At 41.6% G+C, this 23,537-nt stretch overlaps 1 protein-coding gene across 13 annotated transcripts in view; it reads right to left on the reverse strand.

Moving 5' to 3' along the window:
* Window positions 1-23,537, reverse strand: part of kif1b (kinesin family member 1B) — a 53,719-nt gene that overhangs the window by 27,910 nt on the left and 2,272 nt on the right. For 5 of the 13 annotated variants that reach the window (XM_079359608.1, XM_079359606.1, XM_079359609.1 and 2 more), the window contains exons 3-15: window positions 8,672-8,748; window positions 8,387-8,566; window positions 7,816-7,884; window positions 7,317-7,495; window positions 4,930-5,041; window positions 4,322-4,399; window positions 4,153-4,218; window positions 3,972-3,989; window positions 3,547-3,622; window positions 2,979-3,057; window positions 2,721-2,863; window positions 2,077-2,118; window positions 132-343 (exon numbers count right to left, since the gene is read on the reverse strand). In XM_079359608.1, the coding sequence (XP_079215734.1) occupies window positions 132-343; window positions 2,077-2,118; window positions 2,721-2,863; window positions 2,979-3,057; window positions 3,547-3,622; window positions 3,972-3,989; window positions 4,153-4,218; window positions 4,322-4,399; window positions 4,930-5,041; window positions 7,317-7,495; window positions 7,816-7,884; window positions 8,387-8,566; window positions 8,672-8,748 (1,331 nt within the window). The remainder of the gene's footprint in view (window positions 1-131; window positions 344-2,076; window positions 2,119-2,720; window positions 2,864-2,978; window positions 3,058-3,546; window positions 3,623-3,971; window positions 3,990-4,152; window positions 4,219-4,321; window positions 4,400-4,929; window positions 5,042-7,316; window positions 7,496-7,815; window positions 7,885-8,386; window positions 8,567-8,671; window positions 8,749-23,537) is intronic. The other 8 variants (XM_079359615.1, XM_079359614.1, XM_079359612.1 and 5 more) reach the window with 5 other exon arrangements.

Below are 23,537 nucleotides of genomic sequence, written 5' to 3' on the forward strand. Positions count from 1 at the left end.
GACTGAGGTAATATTATTATGATGATGATATGTAACTGTGGTTGAAGTTCAGGTATCTGAGGGAATGTTTCTCTATTTACAGAAGGCACGGTTGTATTTTGGGTTTTTGCAGTCAACACAGACCACGTTACCTTGAGTCTTTCGATCGCCTCTTCTCCTCCAGGGGTAGACATGATGCGCTCCTGGATGCTGGTGACCGACTGAAGGCCACCCTGGTTGCACAGTGAGCCCGAGGATGGGGAAGCTGTCAGGGAACCAATAGGTGCTGTGGAGAAATGGCCAGGGCGTTGATTCTCTGAGGCTATCAAGTATCTATTCTTATTGTTCTGAATGTCTTTGAGGTCTGAGCCAACAGCAGAGGAGAGAGAAGGAGAGAAGAAAAAGAGCACAACACAGGGACAGGTGGGAAAGGTCCCGGGAGGGATAAGGAGGGGGGGGGGGGGGGGGACACATAAAATGGAGGAAACAAATACCAAATAGAAGGAGAGAAAAGAGAGAGAAATGGGGAAAGAGAAAGGACAAAGGGAGGGAAGACCAATGTAAGACACACGTTGTACATTAAAGGGTTAAGACAAACAACCAATTTTATGGTCAACTACAGAGAGCAGCAGTTTTCACTCCAGGTGGTTTGCAAAAGTTTTCTTTGAAAATTCTAACACAGTACAATCTGAAGTTTGATTCACAGGCTGTTTTATGAATTAGCAGTAGATTCAATTCTGAGGCACAAAGTGAGGTCATTTTTTTCTCTGAACTTTTAACATAAAAAAAAAACAGCACACTGTGTGAAAACTGCTATCAGTGTATTCAGGATAGGAGGGAGATGGAAAGTGCAAGAAGGCCCAGAGGGAGGACAGACAGGGGTCACTGACACATACTGCCAAAGTTCAGCCAGCAGCTGAGTAATTGAATTCACCACACACGCACAAACTTTGTGCACTCACACATCCATCTAATCTGAGCCCCAGCAGCCTTAAAAGGTCAGGCGGCCTCTAACAATACGATGGCCTCAAAGACCTCTGAGGTTACAACCTGCTTTCTTAGAATATCAAGACTTTAAAAAAAGCCCAATAAAAGGTACGCATCAGATTGATAGGTGCTGACATGTTGGAGATCAAATGTGTTTAGTTAAAGCCAACAACATGGGCTTTTGGGGTCTTAGTACAGAGCAACAAGTGGTGAAACAGCAGCTACGTATAAGCTCTCACTCTGCACATGAGGTCATATTGGCGAACACTTTCCAGGATAACTACTTTAAGATTTTAGGGCAGGAGGGCAAGAGGGACACACACGCAAACTAACTAATGAATACAAACTATCCTACCACGTTAATCAATTCTCTATAAACATCGTTAGCGTGGCTACTTAGAAATGTAAAATCATGCACCTTTCCTTCTGTAGCTCTGAGCCTCAGTCTGAGAACTGAGAAGTGGCACTTTAAAGCTTTGAGCACTGTCAGCTGCAGCCGAGGGGTTAGTAAAAGAAATCAGAATAAAAAGCAAAAAGACCACTGTCAAGAAGAGAAGCCTTTGAGAGAGAGAAGCCTTTGAGAGAGAGAGAGAGAGGCTGACTGAGAGAGAGAGAGAGAGAGAGAGAGAGAGAGAGAGAGAGAGAGAGAGAGAGAGAGAGAGAGAGAGAGAGAGAGAGAGAGAGAGAGAGAGAGAGAGAGAGAGAGAGAGAGAGAGAGAGAGAGAGAGAGAGAGAGAGAGAGAGATTGGCACGGTAAGGAAATGTTGTGGCTGTGTTAGGGTTTGGGTAGACAGCCGAGCTATTCTTGATGTAATGATTCTAAAAGGGATATTCCAAAAGCAACATGTGATACAGAGGAGTCTGTAAATAGCTGCCTTGCTTTCTTGATTGTGGAAAACGAAACAAGCGCAAAGCATGCTTACCTAGTGGCATGCTAATTCTTGCATTTCTGATTGTCCTTCTATACTCAAGCATTTGCTTTTTTTTAGCATTTACATGCAAAGCTGGAAGCAGGTATTTATATACAGGAACAGGGCATAAGCAATGTTAGCTCTCATTAATAGGGCAAAAAGCGGTAAGACAATTCAGGACTACCACACATGTACACACATTTGATTCCACTTCCTGGGTAATCATCCCCCATAGGATCAACTGAGGGGAAGCAGGAAGAGATGAGAAGGGTCAGAGTCAGCAGAATGAGAGGAAAAGGTTACACATGTGTCTCAGTGAGCTGGATGAAAAGAACAATGTGGAGGAGGTGCCATGGTGGTAGACACAATCTCAGCGAGGATTAGCAGGTTATTAATGAATTCAGATGTTAGAAGTTATTAATGCATGTATTATGTCTCCAATTGACCTGGCAATGAGCCATTAGTCTTGTGTACAACAAATAAAGTGTGACAGTTTAAACTAGTGTGTGTCGTTGGTCATTATCCGCTTATGGGACCAAATAAATTGTCATTAATTGAATGTTATAACTTAAATTATAACATATAATACACACTACACATTGGACTCCTTAAGAGGCATAATAAAGCATTATCCTGGCAAATATATATGGATCTAAAAGCTGTGTTACGTCTTTTTGATTTTGTTCTAGGCACCAGAGCAGCACAGGAATGAAAACAAGTGGGATGACTTAAAGCAATGACACGGTGAAGTAGAAAGAAGATGTTGCCAGCTTTTGTTGAGAGAGAAAGTTAAAGTGGCTGTTGGGCTGCAGATATTGTCTGCTGTGAAAGCACCAGACTCACTGTCCAGGATGTCTCCCAGGCCCTGTGCGCGGAGAAGTTCCTTCAGTCGAGACACTTCATCCTTCAGATCACGCACCAACTTATTGTTGGGATCTTCATTGATGACAGCATTGCACTTGATGTTTTTGGCTCGGTCAGCGTAGCTAAACAAAAACAAAGAAAAAAACAATAGTATGAACCAAAGTATATGATCAAATTAAATCAATTTTTAGGAATTATTTTGAACATTGTAATCTATGTCCAGTTGGAAGAGCTTACCGGAGAGTGCTGAGAGTTTCATCATAGTTTATATCTGCAGGACTGAGGGCAGCTACCATGGCTGTTCTCGAGTTTCCACCTGATAAGAAAAAACACAATACAGATGAAAAGCCATATTTCCATCATATCCCAGAAAATCTAAATAAGACATAATTTACAGTATAGCATGCATTAAAAAACCCCAAAGATAAAACAATACTGAAGAAGAAAGAAGGGCTGAATACCCAATTCATTTTATTATTGTTAAACCACAATTTCATTAGAATAAACATGAAGGACATGTGTAAGCTAGGTATGGCTATACACTGTCCTCCATGTCTGAAGTCATCAGGTTTGTGTGCTTGTCTAGTTTAGTTGAAACAGTCTGCTGACAGTTTTCTTCTAAAATAGGCTGAGAGTAATGTACCGTAGAGCACCAGCCTCTTTTTTTAACCCTCCCCTTCTTGGGACAGATGTCTCCGTTTTTTTCAGATAGGGTATAAATAAGATTTTGCCACATAGGTTACAGACAAATCCCACTACATCCCACCAGTACAGCAGGATAATTAGGTTCAATTAATGTTCTCACCGAGGTTTTCCCTCAGTAGCCATGTCAGGACAGAGTCTCTGTACGGGATGAAATCACTCTTCTTCTTCTTCTTGCTCTGCAATGAACAAACATTAATCAAGAGGGTGGAAAGACACAGTCATTTCAAGTAAGAGTCACTGTATTAATTTAAAAGTGACAGTTTAGGATGGCAGTTCAAACTGGTCTATGATGTACCAGCCCTCATGAAATGAAGTGAAAGAGGCAGTTAAAATGCGTAGAAGGCCTGATTTGACTCGCTTTTTTTTTGATGAGCTGCATGAATTGTTCATTTTGAGCACTGAAGTGATAAAAGCAGCAGTGACAGATCAACGCAGCAATGTCAATGTTGCACGTGTCAAAAGGCTGTCAAATCTGCCTCGTGGTAGGACTCAGAGGGTTACTGGTTGAGCTGTCAAAGGGTTTACCTTGCTGGTACAGTTATCCTGTTTAAGCAAGCATTACAAGGACAAGAGAAGAGAAAACAGGGCATAACGTTAAAGCATGCCAGGTGACAAACATTGATTCCTTAAGACAAGAGGGTAGTAGAGGGTAAAAGAGAAGGCCAACAAGGAAAAGAGAAAAATAAATTGAAACAGAAACACTCACCACTTCAGCCAAGGCAGAGATAACCTTTCCTAATGTGGTCAGAGATTTGTTGATATTTGCCCCCTCCTGCAAACATACATCAATAAAACATGATATGTCCATCAATGTTATACTAATTAACAGTATTTAATACTACTGACAGGTTATCTGTGAGGACGTGATGTCTTACCTTTAGCCTGGTACCTTTAGCTCCAGTGGAATCTGCTCGTTCACTCCCGGCCAAGTCTACCAGACTAATTTTGCTGACCTGGAGAGGAGGTTAATGCAATTTTGAGATGCAACAAGGCTATGAATAATTTACATTTCCAACGATAACAAACGAAGAAAGTCAGAATACTGGAACAGTGCCAGCACTCACTCACAAACACACAAAGAACGATGATGTCTACAGAAATAGTCAAATAGTTAGCAGTTAAAACTATCCCAAACATGAAAGGATTTCTGTCTGGTGAGATGCAGCAGCTTGGCAGGGAAACTGATCGAGCAGTTTAACACAATAAGTATTGTGTTCACAAATACACAGTGGTCTTTGTCCCTCAGCAGTCAGAGGAAATGCCAAGAGTCAAGCCTAAAATGCCTCTCTTTCGTTTTCCTTTTTCTACTGTAACTAACTGAACGGCCTGTTGAGGACAATTAGCTAAAAAGCGTTTACAAAAGAATTCAACCAGAATGAAGAGAAGCAATAATCAACAGTTCTCTACCAGAGTCAACCACAAGTTAATCAACTGTGAGTGTGAAAGCTTAAGAGGCGCCCCCGTCTGTTCAGGGTCTTCTGACCTTTTCTGTGGAGAGGTCTGTTTCGCTGTCATGTTTCTTCTGTGTGAAGACGATGGTGAAAACCGCATGTGACCTGCTGCTGGTCTCGTTCATGTTGGTGGCGGCCACAGTTCTGTAGGATAACACGTACAGTCATGGTTAGGGACAACAGAAACGGTGTGGATGTAACAGAAGTGCAACGGTCTGGACAGGCATCACCAGTCAAACGCAAAAACAGATTAGGTGATTGTAGATGGCTTAGTCACTGCACGTTCTTACATCACAAAACCCACCAGCACCCCGCCAAACTTTCTGTTTATGGATGATAATGCTCCACCACATCGTGCCAAAATAGTCAAAGCTCGACTTCAGGAAGTCAGAGTGCCTCATATGGTGTGGCCAGAAATGAACCTCATAGGGCACGTCTGACTGGATGCTCATACCCCACCTGCACGTGACCTGACAGTACTGCGTGTAGCACTTGTGGAGGAGTGGAATGCATTGCCTCAGAACATCATCATGAGGCCAGTTAGGAGCATGAGACGTCGCTGTCAAGCTGTCATTGTGGCAAATGGTGGAAACACCCGCTACTGACTTTGTCAATTTTGGTGATTTGGGGCTATCTTTGTTATTGTCTTAATTATTTGGGTAATAAATATTGCACTAATAAAAATGGTTCTTTTCATTCATTAACAGTTATATCAAAGTGAACTTATTTCATTAAAATTCAGACCAAATAGGAAAAACACTGATGTAAATAACAATATTCATTACTTATTGTGAGGAGTGGAAGTGATTCCTTCAGTTTAATTCCACACTCATAGCCTTAGCTGGTGGTGCTATCATCAGTGGGTATTATGCCTATTAGAGTGAATTGAGTCTAAAGGATTACTTTGTACGGCGTAGGAGGATAATACTGTGAGGCACTGATTTAGGTAGCCTGCCGCGAAGCCGCTTTTTGCACGGCCTATTTTAAAAAAACACGGCCTTGAAATTTTTGCACGGCTTGACCTAGGCCGTGCAAAAATCTACATTTAATAGACGTGCTTACTACACGGGTTTCTGTACGGTGCCACCCGTGCCCTATTTGGTAGGCGGAATGTCAGGATAACGATAGCCGCTATGTAAATAGCGTCAGATGGTAGCAGCTAACCGCTAACAGCTATCCGCTAACTAATAAATCCAACAAAAGAGAAAAACGCTACATAAACAAAACCAACGCTGGAAACATCCAGCAGTTCATCCACTTTGTCATTGGCATGTGACTGTTTATTACAAGAACTCAATCCAGCTTTGTTTCAGAGAAGGCTGTGTGCGGCGAGGAGAAATACACACGTAAACAATCAGCTGTGTTACAGTCAATGGTTTAAACACGGTGGAGTTTTGTTTACCAACGTAACACAGGAAGTGATGACTCTTTCAACCAATCAACGGACTGCAGGGTTTAGCTCCAGATGATTGACTTATCAAGGTCTAGGGATCTATTATTACTGGATGACACATGTAATATTATGAATTTATGTGTTTGTTGTTTGTTTTTTAAAGAAAGTGCAGATAGAAGTAGTGGGCCAACAAAGGGCTTAGACAACATGAACCAAGTGAGTTGCAGTCAAATGATGATGGGGTGTGTCAGGGTAGGGGCTGTACAGTAAATCAACATTATGAAGCTTGGGAAAACTAAAATGTGAAAACTAAAACGTGTAACAATGCATCTTATTGAACAGAATGCACCATTTAGAGACTTATTCAGTTTTCTTCAAAACTAGTGTGTTAGGGAGCACATAACCGCCGCGCCGCCGTTAGTGACACTGAAAAAAATTTGCACCCCCTGTATTTTTTTTTGCACCCCCTGTTTTCCCATTTCTGCCTAAATCACTGCTGTGAGGACACCAAATACAAATACACAAGGCGCACTCAGAGGGACAGCCACAAGGGAGATGGGGCTGTTCACGCCATGTTCTAGAAATAAGCTTTCTGAGTCAGCACAGGAAGATTAAGACAGAGTTCACTCTTTACCACAGGAGCACTCGTGACACTCACGAGAGAAAAAAACAAAAAAACAAAAAAACAAAAATCACACATATCCATCGCTTGGCTTCATTTCAAAGACTTACTAACTTAGATTTAGTAAGGAAGACATTTTTTTTTTTTAAACTGGAACTATTCTTGTTTTATCACATCTAAAACCAAAAGGAATGTTCTGTCCTACAGCTTATAACTTGGTCTGGTTTATGATCTACAGCTTTATTTCCTGATTTCCTGCTCCATAATCATTCCAAGCAGGCCCCAAAAAAATTCAGCCTCAATTATGTCATCCCTCTAAGAACGTTGGTTATCATATCCTTAAAGCTATTGCGACTTCTAATATTCCTCTCTTTGCCTGTGTGTGACACCGAGGCTGGGCTTACCTGGCCTTGTTGCCTGCATCCATCAGGTCAGCGATGTCTGTGTAGGAGGTGACAGCGAGCTTGGATAGGTCTTCCACGTATGGGCCCAGAAGTGGGTGTTCTCGCACTCGTAGATTTCCTTTGTTTTTAGGGTTGAGCAAATCTCGCACCCGCTCACAGTAAATCTCCATGTAGCTGACCTAGAAATATAATCAAAGCTTTTCTCATCATATTGAAGGTCTTAAGAATGTATGTACATAGTCTTTTCAGGTTTTACCTTAATCAACATTTGCTTTCATGAGATGTACATTTGTTTTCAATTTGAAAGAAGTGTACAGTAGGCTAAGGACATCAAGAGTCTCTGAAGACTCAGTCAATTTGTTTGACTGATGGCTGACTTTGAGCAGACACGCTGCCAGGAAAAGGCTAGTATCGGTATCATTAAAGACAAGGCAACAAAAGAGTCCGAGGTGAGGGCTAAGAACAAGGATTACAAATGCCAATGCAGCCTGAGACTCACCTCCACAGAGTAGGAGAGCTCCTCTTTGTTGCCTTCCTCATTGATTTTCTCAAATAGATCTTCACAGAGCTGAGAGGCAGAGAAAGAAGATGTTTAGTGCAATTAAAGGCATGTGAAGGGGTAAGTGTGGGGATTAATAGGATCTGTGGACCGACATATTTTTAGCAGATCAATGTGCAAAAAGAACATAAGCAGATTAAACACTTAAAAATCATTTAAATATACAGCACAAAATGATGCGTTTACCATAGACGACATTGTTTTTTTTTCTTTTCTGCATTTTAGTGAATATGTATAGAGAAAATATTTCAGGTATGACTATATTTAGACTTTTTTTGTCAACACCAAAGAAGTTAAACTAAATGTTTTTATATGTATTAAGAATACACATGGTGGATAAAAGGAAGAACATTTTTCGATAGGGAATGATTTAAGAACTGCTACACACGTCTTCAAAGTGCCTCGCTGTGTTTCAAAGAAGCTTTAAAAATCTAGGAGTCTAAGTGAACAGGTGGCGTTGAACAGTGGGAAATAAGTTTGTTAAATCCGAAAGGTGTATCATTGAACATACCATGGGAATGATTCCTTCTTGTCCCTCCTCCTGTCGGCCCATCATGGTGTAGGATTTGCCAGCTCCTGTCTGGCCATAGGCAAAAATGCAGACATTGTATCCCTCAAAAGCATGCTGTAGCATTTCCTTGCCAATGTCATTGTACACAAGGTTCTGTGATGCAAAGCTGGGGTCTTCCGGCTGTGGAGAGACAGAGAGGTATATTGTTATATAAATATAATATTCATAAAGCTCCAGTATTTAAAAACGTACAAAATATATTGTTTTACTTTACGTTCACCTTACCGTAGTGTGCGACCAGTAGGAGTAATCAAAACTGAAGGTCTTTAATGGTTCTTTTGGTGCTTTAGGGTTGGCAATCGCTGTAGACAAAGATAACAATTAGTCATGTAGTTCATTATAGTTTGGCTCAATCTATGTGTCATTTCAGCCCTTTATTCCTGCATGTGATAATTAAAATACAATTATATAGAAAGAAAAATGCTCTATATAAAACAGTCTAACTGGAACTTTTTATTCGAACAGCTTTATTTTTCAACCCTAGCATGGAAATAGTTGGTCTTCCAAGATCCCTTTTCTCAATCATAGTTCTTACAGTGACATATTTAGGACTGAAAGTCATGTGAACTAGTGACTGATTATGGGCCATCACCTTTTTTAGAAACTTTAACTTCTGTGTGGAGTTTTTCCAAACACAGTTTGTGTCTGTATTCATTTAATACACACTGATAAGCCAACTAAACACACACAAACCATTGTTAAAGTACTAACACAGTCATCTGTTCTACCCGCAAAAGGAATGACGACACAATACTTCTGCACCACCCAATCATTCTTCATGGTCACACAGACATTTCTTAATGAACAAGAATCTGCAGCCACGCCTGGCATGTCATCCCTCTCAGCCATGCTCGCTGGCACCCCGGGGAGCTGTGGTAAAGCTTTCCACACTGTGCACACGACATGTGACGGAAAGAGAGGAGGAGACTAAGAATCTACTAAAGGATACTTGTAGATGTTTTTAACACCAGTCGTCCATTAAATCTCCCTCTGAGACAAACTGCACTTTCATTGACCAAAGCCGCTTTCGTGTCAGCTCAGGCTGCACCGACAAATGCACAGCTCTACCGTCAGCAATGAGGGGAGAGCTGAAGAGAAAGGAGCATTAAAAGAAGGGTGGGGGGGGGGGGGGAAGACTAGAAACTAGTGTACGGAAGGCCCTAGCAACAAGACAAACACAGCAACAATAGAAACCAAGGGCAGAACCAAAGAAAAATGTATCTTTTTCGGAAGAATGACATAATCTGTACATCTAGAGAATTTATACTTTCTTAGCAATGTCAACCATGCACCACAAAGCAGTACACTTCGCTTTGTGACTACAGGAATTTGACTAAAAGGCAAATTCATTACGGGTCTGACTCTTTGGCTTGAGAGTGCTCAAGAGGCTTTTGCATAAAGATGTCACCAACTGTGTGCCTAATGCGTTCGGAGGATCTCAGCACACTTATTAATAATGCAGAGATGATGAGGAGAGACGGGGATTGCATATCGCCCTCCACAGGTCACATGTTGAGAGAAAAGCAGAGTGTGTCCTCTGAAAGCCAGAACTGCTTCACGTTTTATTGTAGCATCAGCAGCTGCAACAGAACGCAGGCAGCTAAAGCATAGGACAGGTAACAACACGTGTGTTTATAGCAGATACACGCTTCATACAGGTTAAGGTGAAGAGTCAAAGGAGAGGCTTCCATATTGGGCACTGGAAGAGGATACAGCAAGACAGGTGGCTAAATACAGCCCAATATCACCTTTGACCTGCCTCCAAAGGGAAAATGGAGCCAGGGTATAAACAAACGAAGGGGGATTTAAGTTACCAGCACTCCGAGTCCTTTTCCCTGAAACAATCTACCATGGCTTTTCATGAAAGGTCAGCCTGACTCAGAGTCACGCAGAGTCAATGAGGCGACTTAGCAGTAAAAACCCCGTGTGGGGCTTTAGATGGAGGGCTGAGTGTGAAAAATCAGGAATCACAAACTGTGTTCTAACTTAAAGTACAGTGTTTTGAGCTTTGTAACGTCTTCATCTGACAGCTTGTATGTTGGGACATGGGTTCTTATAAGCACAATAGATGGATCTCGATGGTTTAAAAATGTATTCAAGAACAGCAAAGTTCTCTACAGACTACAATTCCTCAGGTTGAATCGTGCTCAGTGTGGCCTGAAAGTCTCATTCTATTGTCCACTCCTTGTTTATCAAAACACATAGCGTCATCAGTACATTAGTGTCTCTCATGCAGGAGTATATACAGTATGCATTTTAAAGGCAAAGATGCAGAACAAGGTCTGTAATGGTTTCATGCAATTTAATTTAATTTCACATTATTTGTACTTTGACATACACACCTGATGAGTTGTGAAACATATTTCAAGCCGTTACATCTTAATGTTGAAGAGGAGGGGAATTTTAATTCAAACTATTTACATTTGGATGTAAACTGGTATCAATACCAGCACCTGTGTTACACTTTCCCACAGCATACTGTCATCAGTGCGTTTCAGCAAAAAGCAACATTAAAAACACACCATGCATCAGGCCCACCACTACTACTATGAGAGATTCAGTTCATCAGATGGATATGAACGCACATGTTCAAGCATGACTCATATTTTGTCTCAACTGAATGCGTCACTTAAACAACTTTGCAAACCTGCCCCTGTAAATCACCGTTAAATATCAAATCAGTGTGAGTGCTGGTGTTGATGAACTGCCAGCTAACAAAGATGTCAATAAGGAGTTCCTCTGCTTTCCATTTATAGTTCACATTCCCACAAGAGAAACATTTTAGACTTAAAATGGCAGACACGTCCTGCTCCCGAGAAAAACGTCATCACCCTGACTTTCTCAACCATGGCAACAGGTGTAGGACTAGATTCTGGTTGCCATAACAACCTCAACTTGGCACAGAAGGGGAGGATGCGGCACATTGCATTCTGTGCCTCATCTCCTCGAGCATCCCTTATCGCTGCTGTGGAGAAATCCGCCGTTGTTTAAACGCAGATTAATGGTCAATTAGGAATGAATGAAAGAGTGAATTGAAGGGTCTAATCCTGTAGACATGTAAAGCCTAGTGAGAAAAGCTTGAGGATTAGTATCTCAAACATTAAGCTACTTAACATGTCCGACTCCATGACAAGTACAGAAACAATTTATAGTATCGGAAAATTTTACTTCAATACTTTTTAAATTAAATATTCAATAACAGAAATATTGTGAAGAACAAATGACAAACATTTCTTAGCACTAAAGCACATCTGAAGTCAGAAGACCAAAAATCAAAGTTGAGCTTAATTGACATATTCAGGTGTAATTTAATAAATGATAGGATCATATATCATATATAGGATCAATCATATAGGATTTGAAAGGATTTTTTTTTTGTTTTTATATATTGTTTGGTTGACTTTAGGCTCAGGAGAAAGGACTTCATGAGTCCAACTCTATCTAACCTACCATTACATTATTCAGTCGCTATCATTGGTACCACAGATCATATAACTGCAACTTAACCTCAGAATCTATACTTTAAATAATACACTATAAGATTTAATACTATACCTTTATTTGGTTGAAACTGGTTGACTACAAACAAGGGGGTGGGAGAGCGCCCTCAGCGCAGGAACCCTACAGTAGTAGTAGTTCATCTTTGATGATATTGTCCTTCTGTTTGTACTTTTCAGATTTTGCAGATAAAACTGTTGTCTCTGGGTACTTGGTAGTTTACATTTTTCTTTGTACAAATCGTCACAGTGTTACCCTCTTGTTTCCTGTTCAGCAGAGTATTGGTGTGATTGGATGCTGACCCTTCACCCGAGCTCTCCGTTTCAGAGGCAGGCTGGATACCAGTTAACTAACCATATCCTGCTCTATAAAGAACTTCCCTGGCAGACATTTTGTGCTCCAGTGTTCAACACGGGCTCTATAATCCAACCAGGAGAGCAGAGCGAGCCCCTCAGTCAGTAATTAGGCTCTTAGATTGTCTCTGGGCACCAGATGGGGACTAAAAGCCAGCCCCGTTCACCTGAGACCAACAGACAGGCCTAACATGGCCGAACATATCAGCGTCTCTCTTCCAGTAAACCTTGATGGATTTGCTCTTCCAGCTGATCAATGTCTGCCTGAGTTCACAGAAAGGAGATAAAGGCATCGAACATATCCATCAGGGTTTCCCGCGGGAAAGTCGCCAGTCAAGGTGGGAGTGCGAAACATGTGAATAAATATGTGTATACAAACATGTAAACAAATAAACACAACAACTGACAACACACTTAACATTACACAAGCAACATGTACACAACATAAAGAGTAACACTAATGAATCATGCCAACATGATTAATATTAACTCCCTTTTTATTTTGAAAGGACTTTAAAATCTGAGAAGTATTGACCCTTATATGAAAAGCTGCATAATTTAAATAACCACACACACACAAACAAACAAACATGCACAACAGGGACTTCAACTTTATAAAAAAAAAATCATTTTGTGTAAGAAGTTTCTAGTAATTTACAGAAACATGCTCTTCATCTCAAATGAGCTTGACAATGCTAAACATGCAACACACACCGTTCATTTAGAGAGGTGTGTGTGTGTGTGTGTGTGTGTGTGTGTGTGTGTGTGTGTGTTCACTGCCTGCAGCTTCAGCGCATGATGTGCAGTCAGACGAAACAGCAAAGGGGGCTTCATCTTTGGTTTTTGGACTGAACACAGCGCCTCTCTTACGCAGTGCGTTTGCCTGAGTTTGACAGCAGGCTGGTTTGTTACTGAATTCAAATGTCTGAATTCATTTCCTGTTTATACACTCCATAATCCATTGATCACTAGCAGCCAAAACAGAATATACAATAGGAGAGGGCACCTGTAATTATAAAGCTTTGGGTAAACACTATAAAGTTAAAAAAAAACAAAAAAAAAACTCATAATATCTGTGCAGAATTGCAATTACCAAATGTGCCAAATGTCAGCAATACTGACAAATGTGAAAAGTATCCCCAGGGTCTGTGCGTCTAGACAGAAGAGTCACATGTCACAGCGAGTCCTGTTAGGAATATTTCCCTCATTCAAACACTACATTTAACTCAATCACATGATAACATATTCATCATTTCATGAAAACAGTACGACTTTATGATCTTGCGTCTATCATATAAACTGACCGCAATTCTGTGGGACAAAAAAATGCAGCAAAGTAAAATACACTGAATTCAATGATCATCTGCCTCGGTGTGTAGACGAGGGAATTTCAAACTACATTCAGCCTCAAGAAACTCCATATTGTCTTACCAGCATGATTCTGTGCTGTAGAACATTTCTGTCAAAGAAACCGCGAGTGTTTGCTGTGTGTTAGAATAAGGCAGTTCTTTTATGTGCTTACACTTTAGCCAAAACTTCATTTAGAAGCATACAGAGTTACAAAGGAGTCTAATGTTTTTTTTTTTTTTAAAGGATCATGTGTACCATTTCAAAAATGCCTTTTAACCCCGTTGTTTTTATTGTTTGGAAGAGCATCACCGGACAACTCTGTTACTATTGATACATAACATCACACTTTTATTTTGACATGCTGCCGTTCACTGTATAACAGGCTAACAGCTTGACTGCAAGAGTCCTTTCCAACAATCCTGTCAAAAGAGAAATCCTGAGTAAAGTAAAGCAGCTGCTGAGGTGAAGCGAAGGTTTGAACCACGCCACAGCACAGATTATTTAACTTATGGAAGATCTATTTGGGAGCACATAGATTAGATGAGGCCCGTTTCAAGAAACACTCTTTGCCTGTTGTGTCCTGTATCTTTGGAACGGAGTGTGTGATGGCTCGGTTGCCATGGCTGCAGCACAGGTGACAGAGTTGTCACTGGATGTAGCTCAAAGCTGAGGGCTAAAAGTAGTGAGTGTGAGCGCTGCTGTGCACATTCGACAAACAGCTGAGCCTGTCGCAACCACAACACAGCTCATACAGTATAACAGCTCCAAAACAGAAACCGACATGCGGTATCGTGATTATCCCTTTGGACGCAGTGAACTTTCTCGTCTGGTCAGGGAGATGCCTTGTGGCCTTTAATTCTAAAATGATCAACTGAACACAGCTCTTCTGAGAATACCCATGGAAACTTAGGGGCTGGCAGACGAGTTTGTCTTCAAATGAAGACTCCACGTAACAGTTGTGTGTTCAGACAAACCAACGACAGCAAACTTCCCTCTAACGAAATGATTACGCATCCAATAAAGCCGTATAGCACAGCGACAAGTTCAGCTGTGATTGAAGGCGCTGTGGTCCTACTGACGAACCCCTCTGTTTCTACTAAGAAGGCTGATCACGTCATTTTTTTCTCTTCCTACTGGGCAGAGACGAGAGCAGGAAAAAAAAAAAAAAAAAAAAGTGGCACAGGAAGACCCCAGAACAATGCGCTGAATGCAGGGTACCGCGACTGACAACAGAGCCTGCAAAACACATTAGGTAATCTGTTATGACAAGGCTTAATGTGTCCAGTCCCTTCAATCACAAAGACCCCTTTCAAACTGCCTAACCACCACCCCCCATCTTTTTTTTTTTTTTTTTTTTTAAGTGATCACCACATTGAGACAAAAACCCCCCCAAAAACAACAACTTTAAAATGTTTTTGTTGTAAAGTTTTTGATAAAAAAAAAATCTTCAGGATACCATTGATTAAAAATGCAACACCTTAGATAGTATGTTTGTTCATGTTCATTCATGTTCAGCCTTATTTTTAAATCATATGAAGGTGACAGTAGGAATAAAAGTCACCGCAGGCTCTCCGACATTTATTCCTAGTAAGTGCAAGATAGTGGTGAAAAGATATCTTTGCGCAATGAAAGGAACCAAGATGGCGGCGTGCACACACTCTGCTGCTGCCAGGAGCTCTCCGACAGCAGGCAGTTTTGGCCTATCTGTGACGAGAGCTTCGCTCCTAACATCACATTTCAAAAATCCTCATCAAGCACAGGTCACTAAGAAAGATTTCATGTGCATTCCGATTTTTTTCTGGAAGCCGTTTGCATTTTAAGCAACTTCATAGTAAAAACAAATAAAGATGACAATGCTAAAGGTGGGCTCGTAGTTCAGATAGAAAGCAGTGGGAAAGGGCGCAGTCCTTATGGGCCAGCTGTTCCAACTCTGTCTATTTATACAGCAGCAGATGGCAGCTAGTGCTTTGCATGCCGACAGACTGTCAGTGACAGGAAGGAATGGACAGATTTCAGCCGCCCAACCTTTCCGCCGAACTCGTAGCCAAACCACACATTGCTCCCAGCTCACAGACACTGATAGCTAGCGAGGCCTGTGAGTGCGGTTTAATATTAGCAGTTCACACGGGCTGACCGAGTCCTGGATAAAAGTGACTACAAAGAGGCTTCTAGAAACTACCAGACACAGAAAAACATGCCAAGCCAGCAGGACCTCCATTCAGAACGCTAAACAAACACAACTACAACAAAAGAGAGCGATACGACAATGAGAGTGGGATATCAGTCAGACGCTCAGGTGATGAAGCCACAAGCACACCGAGCTGGCATGAAATCAGAGCTGAAACTAGAATTATTCTGAATACAAAGCAGTAGCTGTCAGGTACAAGGCCTCGAGTGACTTCCTAAAAAACGTCCCCCCAGCTCGTCTAAGTCACGTTTCATGACGTTTGCACCTCAAAGTTAACATTTACAAAGTGATACAGGATCCTTTCGTCAGGGATTCCAGAGGCAAGGCTTCTCATGGATCAGGTCCAATGAGGATATTGTCCTGTCTGCAGGTGCTGCCTCCAAAGGTTAGAGGTCAGTCCAAACACATCCTGTGTCGTGGAAAGCCATGTTTACAGATCCAAAGCTTTAGAGCAGCCCGGTGTTTGAAGGTTTAAAAATAACACATTATGGACTGACTATTGAAACTTGCGTGTGCTGCCTTTATTTTATTTTTTTTAGAGGAACTTCAAGTGCATGAAGAAACCAAGCTGAAATGTTCTACTCCAATTCATGAGAAATGACTTAAACACATGGAAAAAAATCTTTTTCAGCTTTACTTTGGTGATAAAAAAGAAAGTGTTTATAATAACGAATAAAGAGCAGTCACAAGAAAGAAAAGACACAAAACTTTGCATTACAAAGTCATGACTCTGTTTTCTCTGAAATCTTGACTCATGATGAAACTGTGTCTAAAAAGGTCTGCAAACAACAGTATAGATGGCCGAGGAATGATCCGGGCAGAGTGGCTGTGCAGAACAGGGGAATGAAGAGAGCCTCTTACATCCACTGCTCACACAACAAGCACCCATTTTACAGAGCGGTGACCTGGATTTACTGGCCTCCTCCGAAGTCTCACTTTGACCGCTCTCTGGGTTTACGCAACCATCATGACATCATGAAGACAACTCTGGCTATCCATCTGTGAAAATCATCCTTCTTTTTCTCATGAACGATGTTTCAATTCAAAAGAAATACAAAAAACGCTGCATGACTTATTGTAATGTTATGAAGCCAGTACACAAGAGAGAGAGTCAGATGTTTTCATAGATCAGTAAAACTGCAGAGTAAGAGCAATGGATTCCAGTAGCCAATCAGATTAATGGTCATATATCTTGTCTTATTAATTCAGGTTTTAAGAATAACAAACTGTCAATCCCCTGATTTCTTCTGAATAATACAAAATGAGCATAATGCCACCACCGAGCTTCTCGTGCCTGGACTGCAAAGCCCTCCAGTTTGTGTCTGAATTCAGCCCCCAGACTGTGAGAGGAAACCAAACAATACAGTCTGGAAAAAGAGCTGTTTCAGTCAGGGCACAAAAACTAAAAAAAAAACAAAAAAAACACATTCACTCCCTTGAATGTGGGAAAGTCTAGCCATTTCATCCAACTTAGGCAACGAACCGAAAAGGTAAGAGGGGCAACCCAGAAGTAGCAGAACTTCACAACAAACACAGCATTATCTGCTGTTTGCATCACCAAAACACAGGGATGAATGGTGATGGAAAATGTTTGTCGTGAGTGCCACCCGGTTTAAACTGCAAAATGAGTCCATCCTTAGAGAAGTCTGACTCTATTTGGTGGGTGTAAAGGATCCTCATCTTGAAGGGACATAAATGTGGCTAAGTACAGCTAGCTACCAGGAACGTGCCTGGTGTACATTGAGTCTTTTAACTTTCTTCTTTTATGAGAACATTTGGATTTTCTCAAAACATTTTGTGGGCCTACATCATCATCTGTTTCCCAACTTATTATTAGTCTTTACGCTTGCACAAAAAAAGAAAAAAAAAAAGAAATAAAATACAAAAAGCACACACACATTTGCAAACACACGCTCCTCCCCTAGTTATTTTGGTTTCTGTAGAACTGGGACACATTTAAGGATTTGGCAAGACTGCATTTAACCAGACTAATTCTGTTTGCTTGTTATGTGAAGGCAGCCAGATGTTTATCTCTGGTCATATTACTAATGTTAATGGATTCTCTGCTCCAGAAAAAAAGCAGCAAATTTAAGAAGAAGAGCTTTTAAGGCGGAAACACTTATAAGCACCAATATCTTGCTGGTATTTTTTTTTTTTAAGTTCTTATCTGCAAAGAATATTACCATAATAATTCAGCAATGCATCCTCCAAAGTGCTGCGGGGTCAAAGTGCTTGGGGGACTCAGACCAGTTTACATACTGATCGCAGAGGTTGCTATGTATAGTGTCCATCAGTATTATACGTATCCCATTCCACATTCAAACACAACCAACGAAACACTCGGGGGTTAAGTGTCTTGCCCAAGGACACATCGGACACGCGGTTGCCCTAACCTTCTGGATGAGAGCGGTCGACTCTACTACTGAGCAACAGCCGCCCAACAACTAATCTACTTCTCTGAATTTCTGGTGATTTGCTATTAAGACTGTTTTTCTTGATTTTTTTAAATTTAAGATATTTACCTGGAGAAAATTGCTAGACAAAAATAGAAAAGGCTCTTTAATTAAAACATTTATTCATGAAAATTGAGAAATTAAAAGGCCTCTTTTTTTTTTTTTTTAAGCATCAGGCACATACATCAGGATCGTAAAACGTAAACATCAATGGATGTAAATGATTGGCCTTTTCCTCAGGTATACCACTTCTCAGCCTCCACCAATATGTTTGAACATATTGGTGGAGGCTCATCATCCCCTGCCGGGCCGCTGTATGTGATGCTGCATCACGCTGTCTTACACGTGAATAGTGCTCGTGGTTGACTTTCACCGTCTCTGCTGCTGTGGATGCGTTTGCATCTCCCCTCCCCCCCCTCTCTCTCTCTCTCTTGAGTCAGCTCTGATCGCATCCTCTCCTCTTATATCCAACATTTTCTGCCCACAGTTTCCTCTGCACAGGCTGGAACTGAAGAGTGATTTGATAAAACTGTGACGTGAACAAAACTGAGAAAGCTTATGTGTGGAAGATAAATCGATGATTACAAAGGTGAGTGCTGAAACACGCGTTAGTTGCTGTCGAGCGATGTGACGCTCTTTATAGAGAAGCATCCTCAGATCCAGAGAGCTCACTTTACTTCAGACTATCAATGAGAGAAAACAAACTAGGATCACAAAGGTAGTTTCTAATGACTGTTGATACAGCGTATTTAAAGACATCTGAAGTTTTTCCTTATGATGTCAGCAGGGAATAAATGCCAACAAATGCCTCAGTTACACAGTCAGACGGTTACATCATCACTATGTAAACTATGATGTTTTTTCCAGATGTTTGGAGATTCAAGAGGTGGAGGAGAGGGTATATTTCTACTGGCTTTAAGTCAACAATGTAGACTAGGAAAGTCCTGACGGTTTGATGAATACATTATGAGTTATATTGTATTCTTACAGAAGTCGTGGCATAATAACCACAAGTGGTCAGCAACAAAGTTGAAACGGGAGTTAAGAAGGAGAGAGCATTTATCACTTTCCGACTCCGACCTCGGCCACATCAAGTGAATTCCTGTTATCAGCTGATCCCTTTAGGCAACTCCACGTAGTCGTTTCTGAATCACTTCCAAACAACACGGTTTTGTGTCTGATTTTACTCTGCATAATCCAATAACAACGGTTTCATTAGACAGGCTTCAGATCGTTGTCAAAATGCCCTCGGAGGGGATGATCAGAACAAGATCATTGAGACCTTGCCCGTCACACGGAGTTATAAAACCGGGGCAGCGGTGTAAGTGTTTATCTCGACACGCGACTTCATTAAGACTGTCTCTGATTGGCTGTTCTCCAAACCCTTACACCCATCTCCTGATTATTAAGACAAAAACACTGAAGCCCAAACGTTTCTCGATGAGCAGGCGACCTGTAATACGAGACAGCAGTGTGAAAATGACCTCCTTGTGTCTTAACAACTGCGTACCGCTGCATAGAGAGTCACGCATGCGAAGAACATACGTGATGGTTGGCCGTCGGCTGTGCTCTTTGCGGTGTGATTCTGTGTCTGATTCCTAGCGTACGAGGACTGGTCCAATCCAGAGCACCTGGGCCGACGGCTCTCCGACCCCCCCGGGTGGAGCTCTCTCTCTCTCTCTGTCTCTCTCTCTTGACCACACACAATGACATTCACTCCATACTCGTTTGTTCTGCACTCATTTTTACCGTTCTAATAAATCATCTTTACTTGCAACTTAACATGTGTCCTTCGCTGAATTTGACAAGAGCAACTTTTTGGCCAACACGTGAGGCGACACTACAGGTGGCCTTCGTCTGCCAATAATTCTTTGCCGTATGCATGGTGTGTCAGAGCCTTTGAGAAAAGAAGATGACGATGTGACAGTAATAGGTGCATATGATACGACTTCTCAGACGCTCATTATTATTGTTTCTTCCTGGTTAATATCAGGATAAAATACTTCAAACTTTGTGTGAGCAGCATCAAAAATATTCAGATAGAGAAATGCATGGTCTGTTATAATAGCTGGCTTCAATACTAAATGTTCCATTTCTGAAAAGTCCCATGACACAGCATGAGTTGATACCAGTTACAGACATCTATCTGCCTGTCCTCCCCTCTTATTAGGAGATCAGTCCGGTATGTGCGAGTCTGCTCTGTAAGCAGTGCATGTGGGCAAACGTGGTGTCACTCTAAAACCCTCTCAGCATGAGGGGAGGAGGAATCTAACACCTCCAGCGGCCATGTCTAGGTTTGTGCAAGCCAACAAGGGTCAAGGAGGATTATGGCGGCCGGGCTTGCTGACCTGAAGCAAGCCTTGCAGATTACTTTTTCTAATCAGGTCAAGCAGACCTGTATGCACCGGGTTCAGCAGCAGAGGACCGTCCCTCATCCAAACCCAGGATTCCCATATTACCCACAACCGGCCCTTCCAGCTCTCTCCTCGACGAGAGTTCGTTCTTACAAGGTGATGCATTGTCGCTCCTGCTCTCGTGATACCTTCCACAAATGTGCTCCTGACACATGTGTTGAGCTGATTCCTTCCCGCAGGATTTTGGTAAGGTCAACATCCACTTAGCTCACCCTGATTAAACACTCAGCAAAATTGTATCTGAAAGGTGAAGGTCTAATTGATAAGTTGACCTTTTGTGTTTTCTATCAATTTGTCAGTGCGTTTCCTTTTAGCTCAAGGGATATTATGTGACATCAGTTCTTGAAAACATACAAACACAAGAGTTTTCTTGGAATAAAGCGTTTCAACCACTGCTCCTATATATCACGAGACATTTGCTATTTTACAGACAAATGATCATGCAGAAAATAAGGACACGGGTATGTTCCCCCTCATTGAAAAACAAATGCTCAAACATGTCAAATTGGATTCTTGTAATGACATACGCAAGAGCCATCCTCCATCTTTGGCCAAACGTACACGAGTTGCCGCTTACGGACTAAGGGGGAACATAACGCACACGTTACATAACAAAGCAGAGAACACATCAGGGCCCTAATGAAGGCAGGCTCTGGGTGCCCTGGCGTTATTCAACATTTGGAGCACCAACACTAACTGATGCAATGGCCCATCGCGTCACCCTTTTATAATTACGTTAGCTCTGGTACGTTTAAGGGCTTCTACTGAAAGCGGGGCTTCACTTGTTTCCAGCCTGCCTGCAGAGGCCTTGGACACATTTCCTGCACACTGGATAATCAATTTGCTGCCCCCCCCCCTGCCTGCACCCTATCCTCGACAACCCTCCATGCATGGTGAACGCTGGACAGAGAGAGGGAGACAGCATATCCTGCCTTTGCCCCCAAGCTCTCTCTTTCTCTGAGCTGTTGACATGCATGCACTCAGACACATAATGGAGGAGTGAGTTACAACAATAAGGGGAGTGTCACGGCCCTCACACACACACATCTGCCAAACACCTACAAGCTGACCAAGCACGAGCGGAAAACATCCAGTTTCTAAAAAGGCAGCTCGCTGTCCAACGACTGCCTTCACCTTCACCACATATCTGAAGGGATTACTTTACGCTGGAACCATGACACAAATGATTCCGACTGAAACTGAATTTTAAATAACATTTGACCAAAGTATTCTATGTGATTATAAAGTTGATACAGTGGATGTAGTAAAAGCAGTAAGAACAGATTCTGTGGAGATTTGTGCACTTCTTCAGATTTAGCAATAAATAAAGGTTGAAATGGGAGTTTACGATGATACATTTGAGAAAGATAATAAACCCCAGGGAACATCTTGTCTCCATTTGTTAGACAAATTCTTATAGGTTGAAAAAATAATGTTTTGATGACTCATGGATATCTGTTTTTGTATTTTTGTATTTAAATTTGATTTCATTTGTAAATGAAAAGTGACTAGTATGAAAACTGATCATTTTGCAATGTGTTAAAGAGAGCACTTGGGGGGAAAAAATGACTTTTTTTTTACATTAAAAATCAAGATTAGGAGACAATTTGCCACTACACTCGCATCCATTAAAACACTGAGGAGATCTTTGACATCTATTGCATTTTAAAGAGACCAAGTACAACTCAGTTTACTCTGGGACAAAGTGTGAGGAAACTAGGAAACCAGTAAACTTAAAAAAAAAAAAAAAAAAAAGTGCAGAAAGGGCAAGAATTTCAAAGTGCATGTCAAATTATTATAACGGCATGTATGAATCTGTGCAGGAGCATCTAGGTACTTTTTTACCTCTCAGCAGCCAAATAAGAGACCATTCTCAGCATACCATCTGCAATGAAGTCCTGATGAAGGGAGAGTATGGCCACCTGCCAGCCTCCCTTTCAGCTCTGCAATCTGCCCATGTGATAGGAGGTAGAGTAGGCAGTACTGCAGCCTCCTCCTCTCTCTGGTTTACACACTCACACACTAACCCCCCAAAAAACACTGCATATTCCTCTGCAGTTCTGCTACAAAGCAAGAGTCACCCTCCAGCACCTCCAAGTGACATTGGCATCGTGAAAACTGGAGGATGTGGAGTAAAAGAAGAGGATTTGGAACAAAGCTTCTCTTTGGTAGACTGGGAGAGATGAAGGGCAAGTGAGCCATAACTGAATCTTATGGAAGACTCCCAAAGGCTTAGTCTAATGAACCCAAATAAGACTGACGGACAAAACTCTAACCAGCTGAGTGAGTGTGCTGGAAGAACAGGTTTCTGACTTTGGAGACTGTGTTCACCCACCAGTTTCAATGGCACATAGAGCTGAGCCATGAGTAAGGACTGGAGGATGCTAGCATGGCAGTTAGCACCACCTGATGACTCACGGTCACGAGAGGGCAGGTTGAATCACAAGACTGCAAAACCACATACAGGTCTCCTCTTCTTGCTTTGCTATGTCTATCCTGTCGTCTAAATATTCTTACTTATTCCAAAATTACGACTTAAATGTGGCTTCATCACACATTTTCATAAACACTTGGGTATCGTCTATGAAAGACTAAACTATGATTTATCACTGTGAAAAATGGTTCAATGATTACATTATTACTTTTACATGACATGCTCAAAACTTTCTCCAAGTTCTATAAAGTCTACATTTACAGCAGATCTTATTTAAGTACATACATCGGCCCATGAGCCTTTACACTTAAAATCATTGTGAAGCTCCATTTTCATCGTTCTTGAATCTTGCACACATGTAAAGCCAACAGTGGCTACATCGAGAAGCTGCTATGCCTCCA

This window comes from Symphodus melops (genome assembly GCF_947650265.1).
Source record: "Symphodus melops genome assembly, chromosome: 13".
Classification (NCBI taxonomy): Eukaryota; Metazoa; Chordata; class Actinopteri; order Labriformes; family Labridae; genus Symphodus; species Symphodus melops.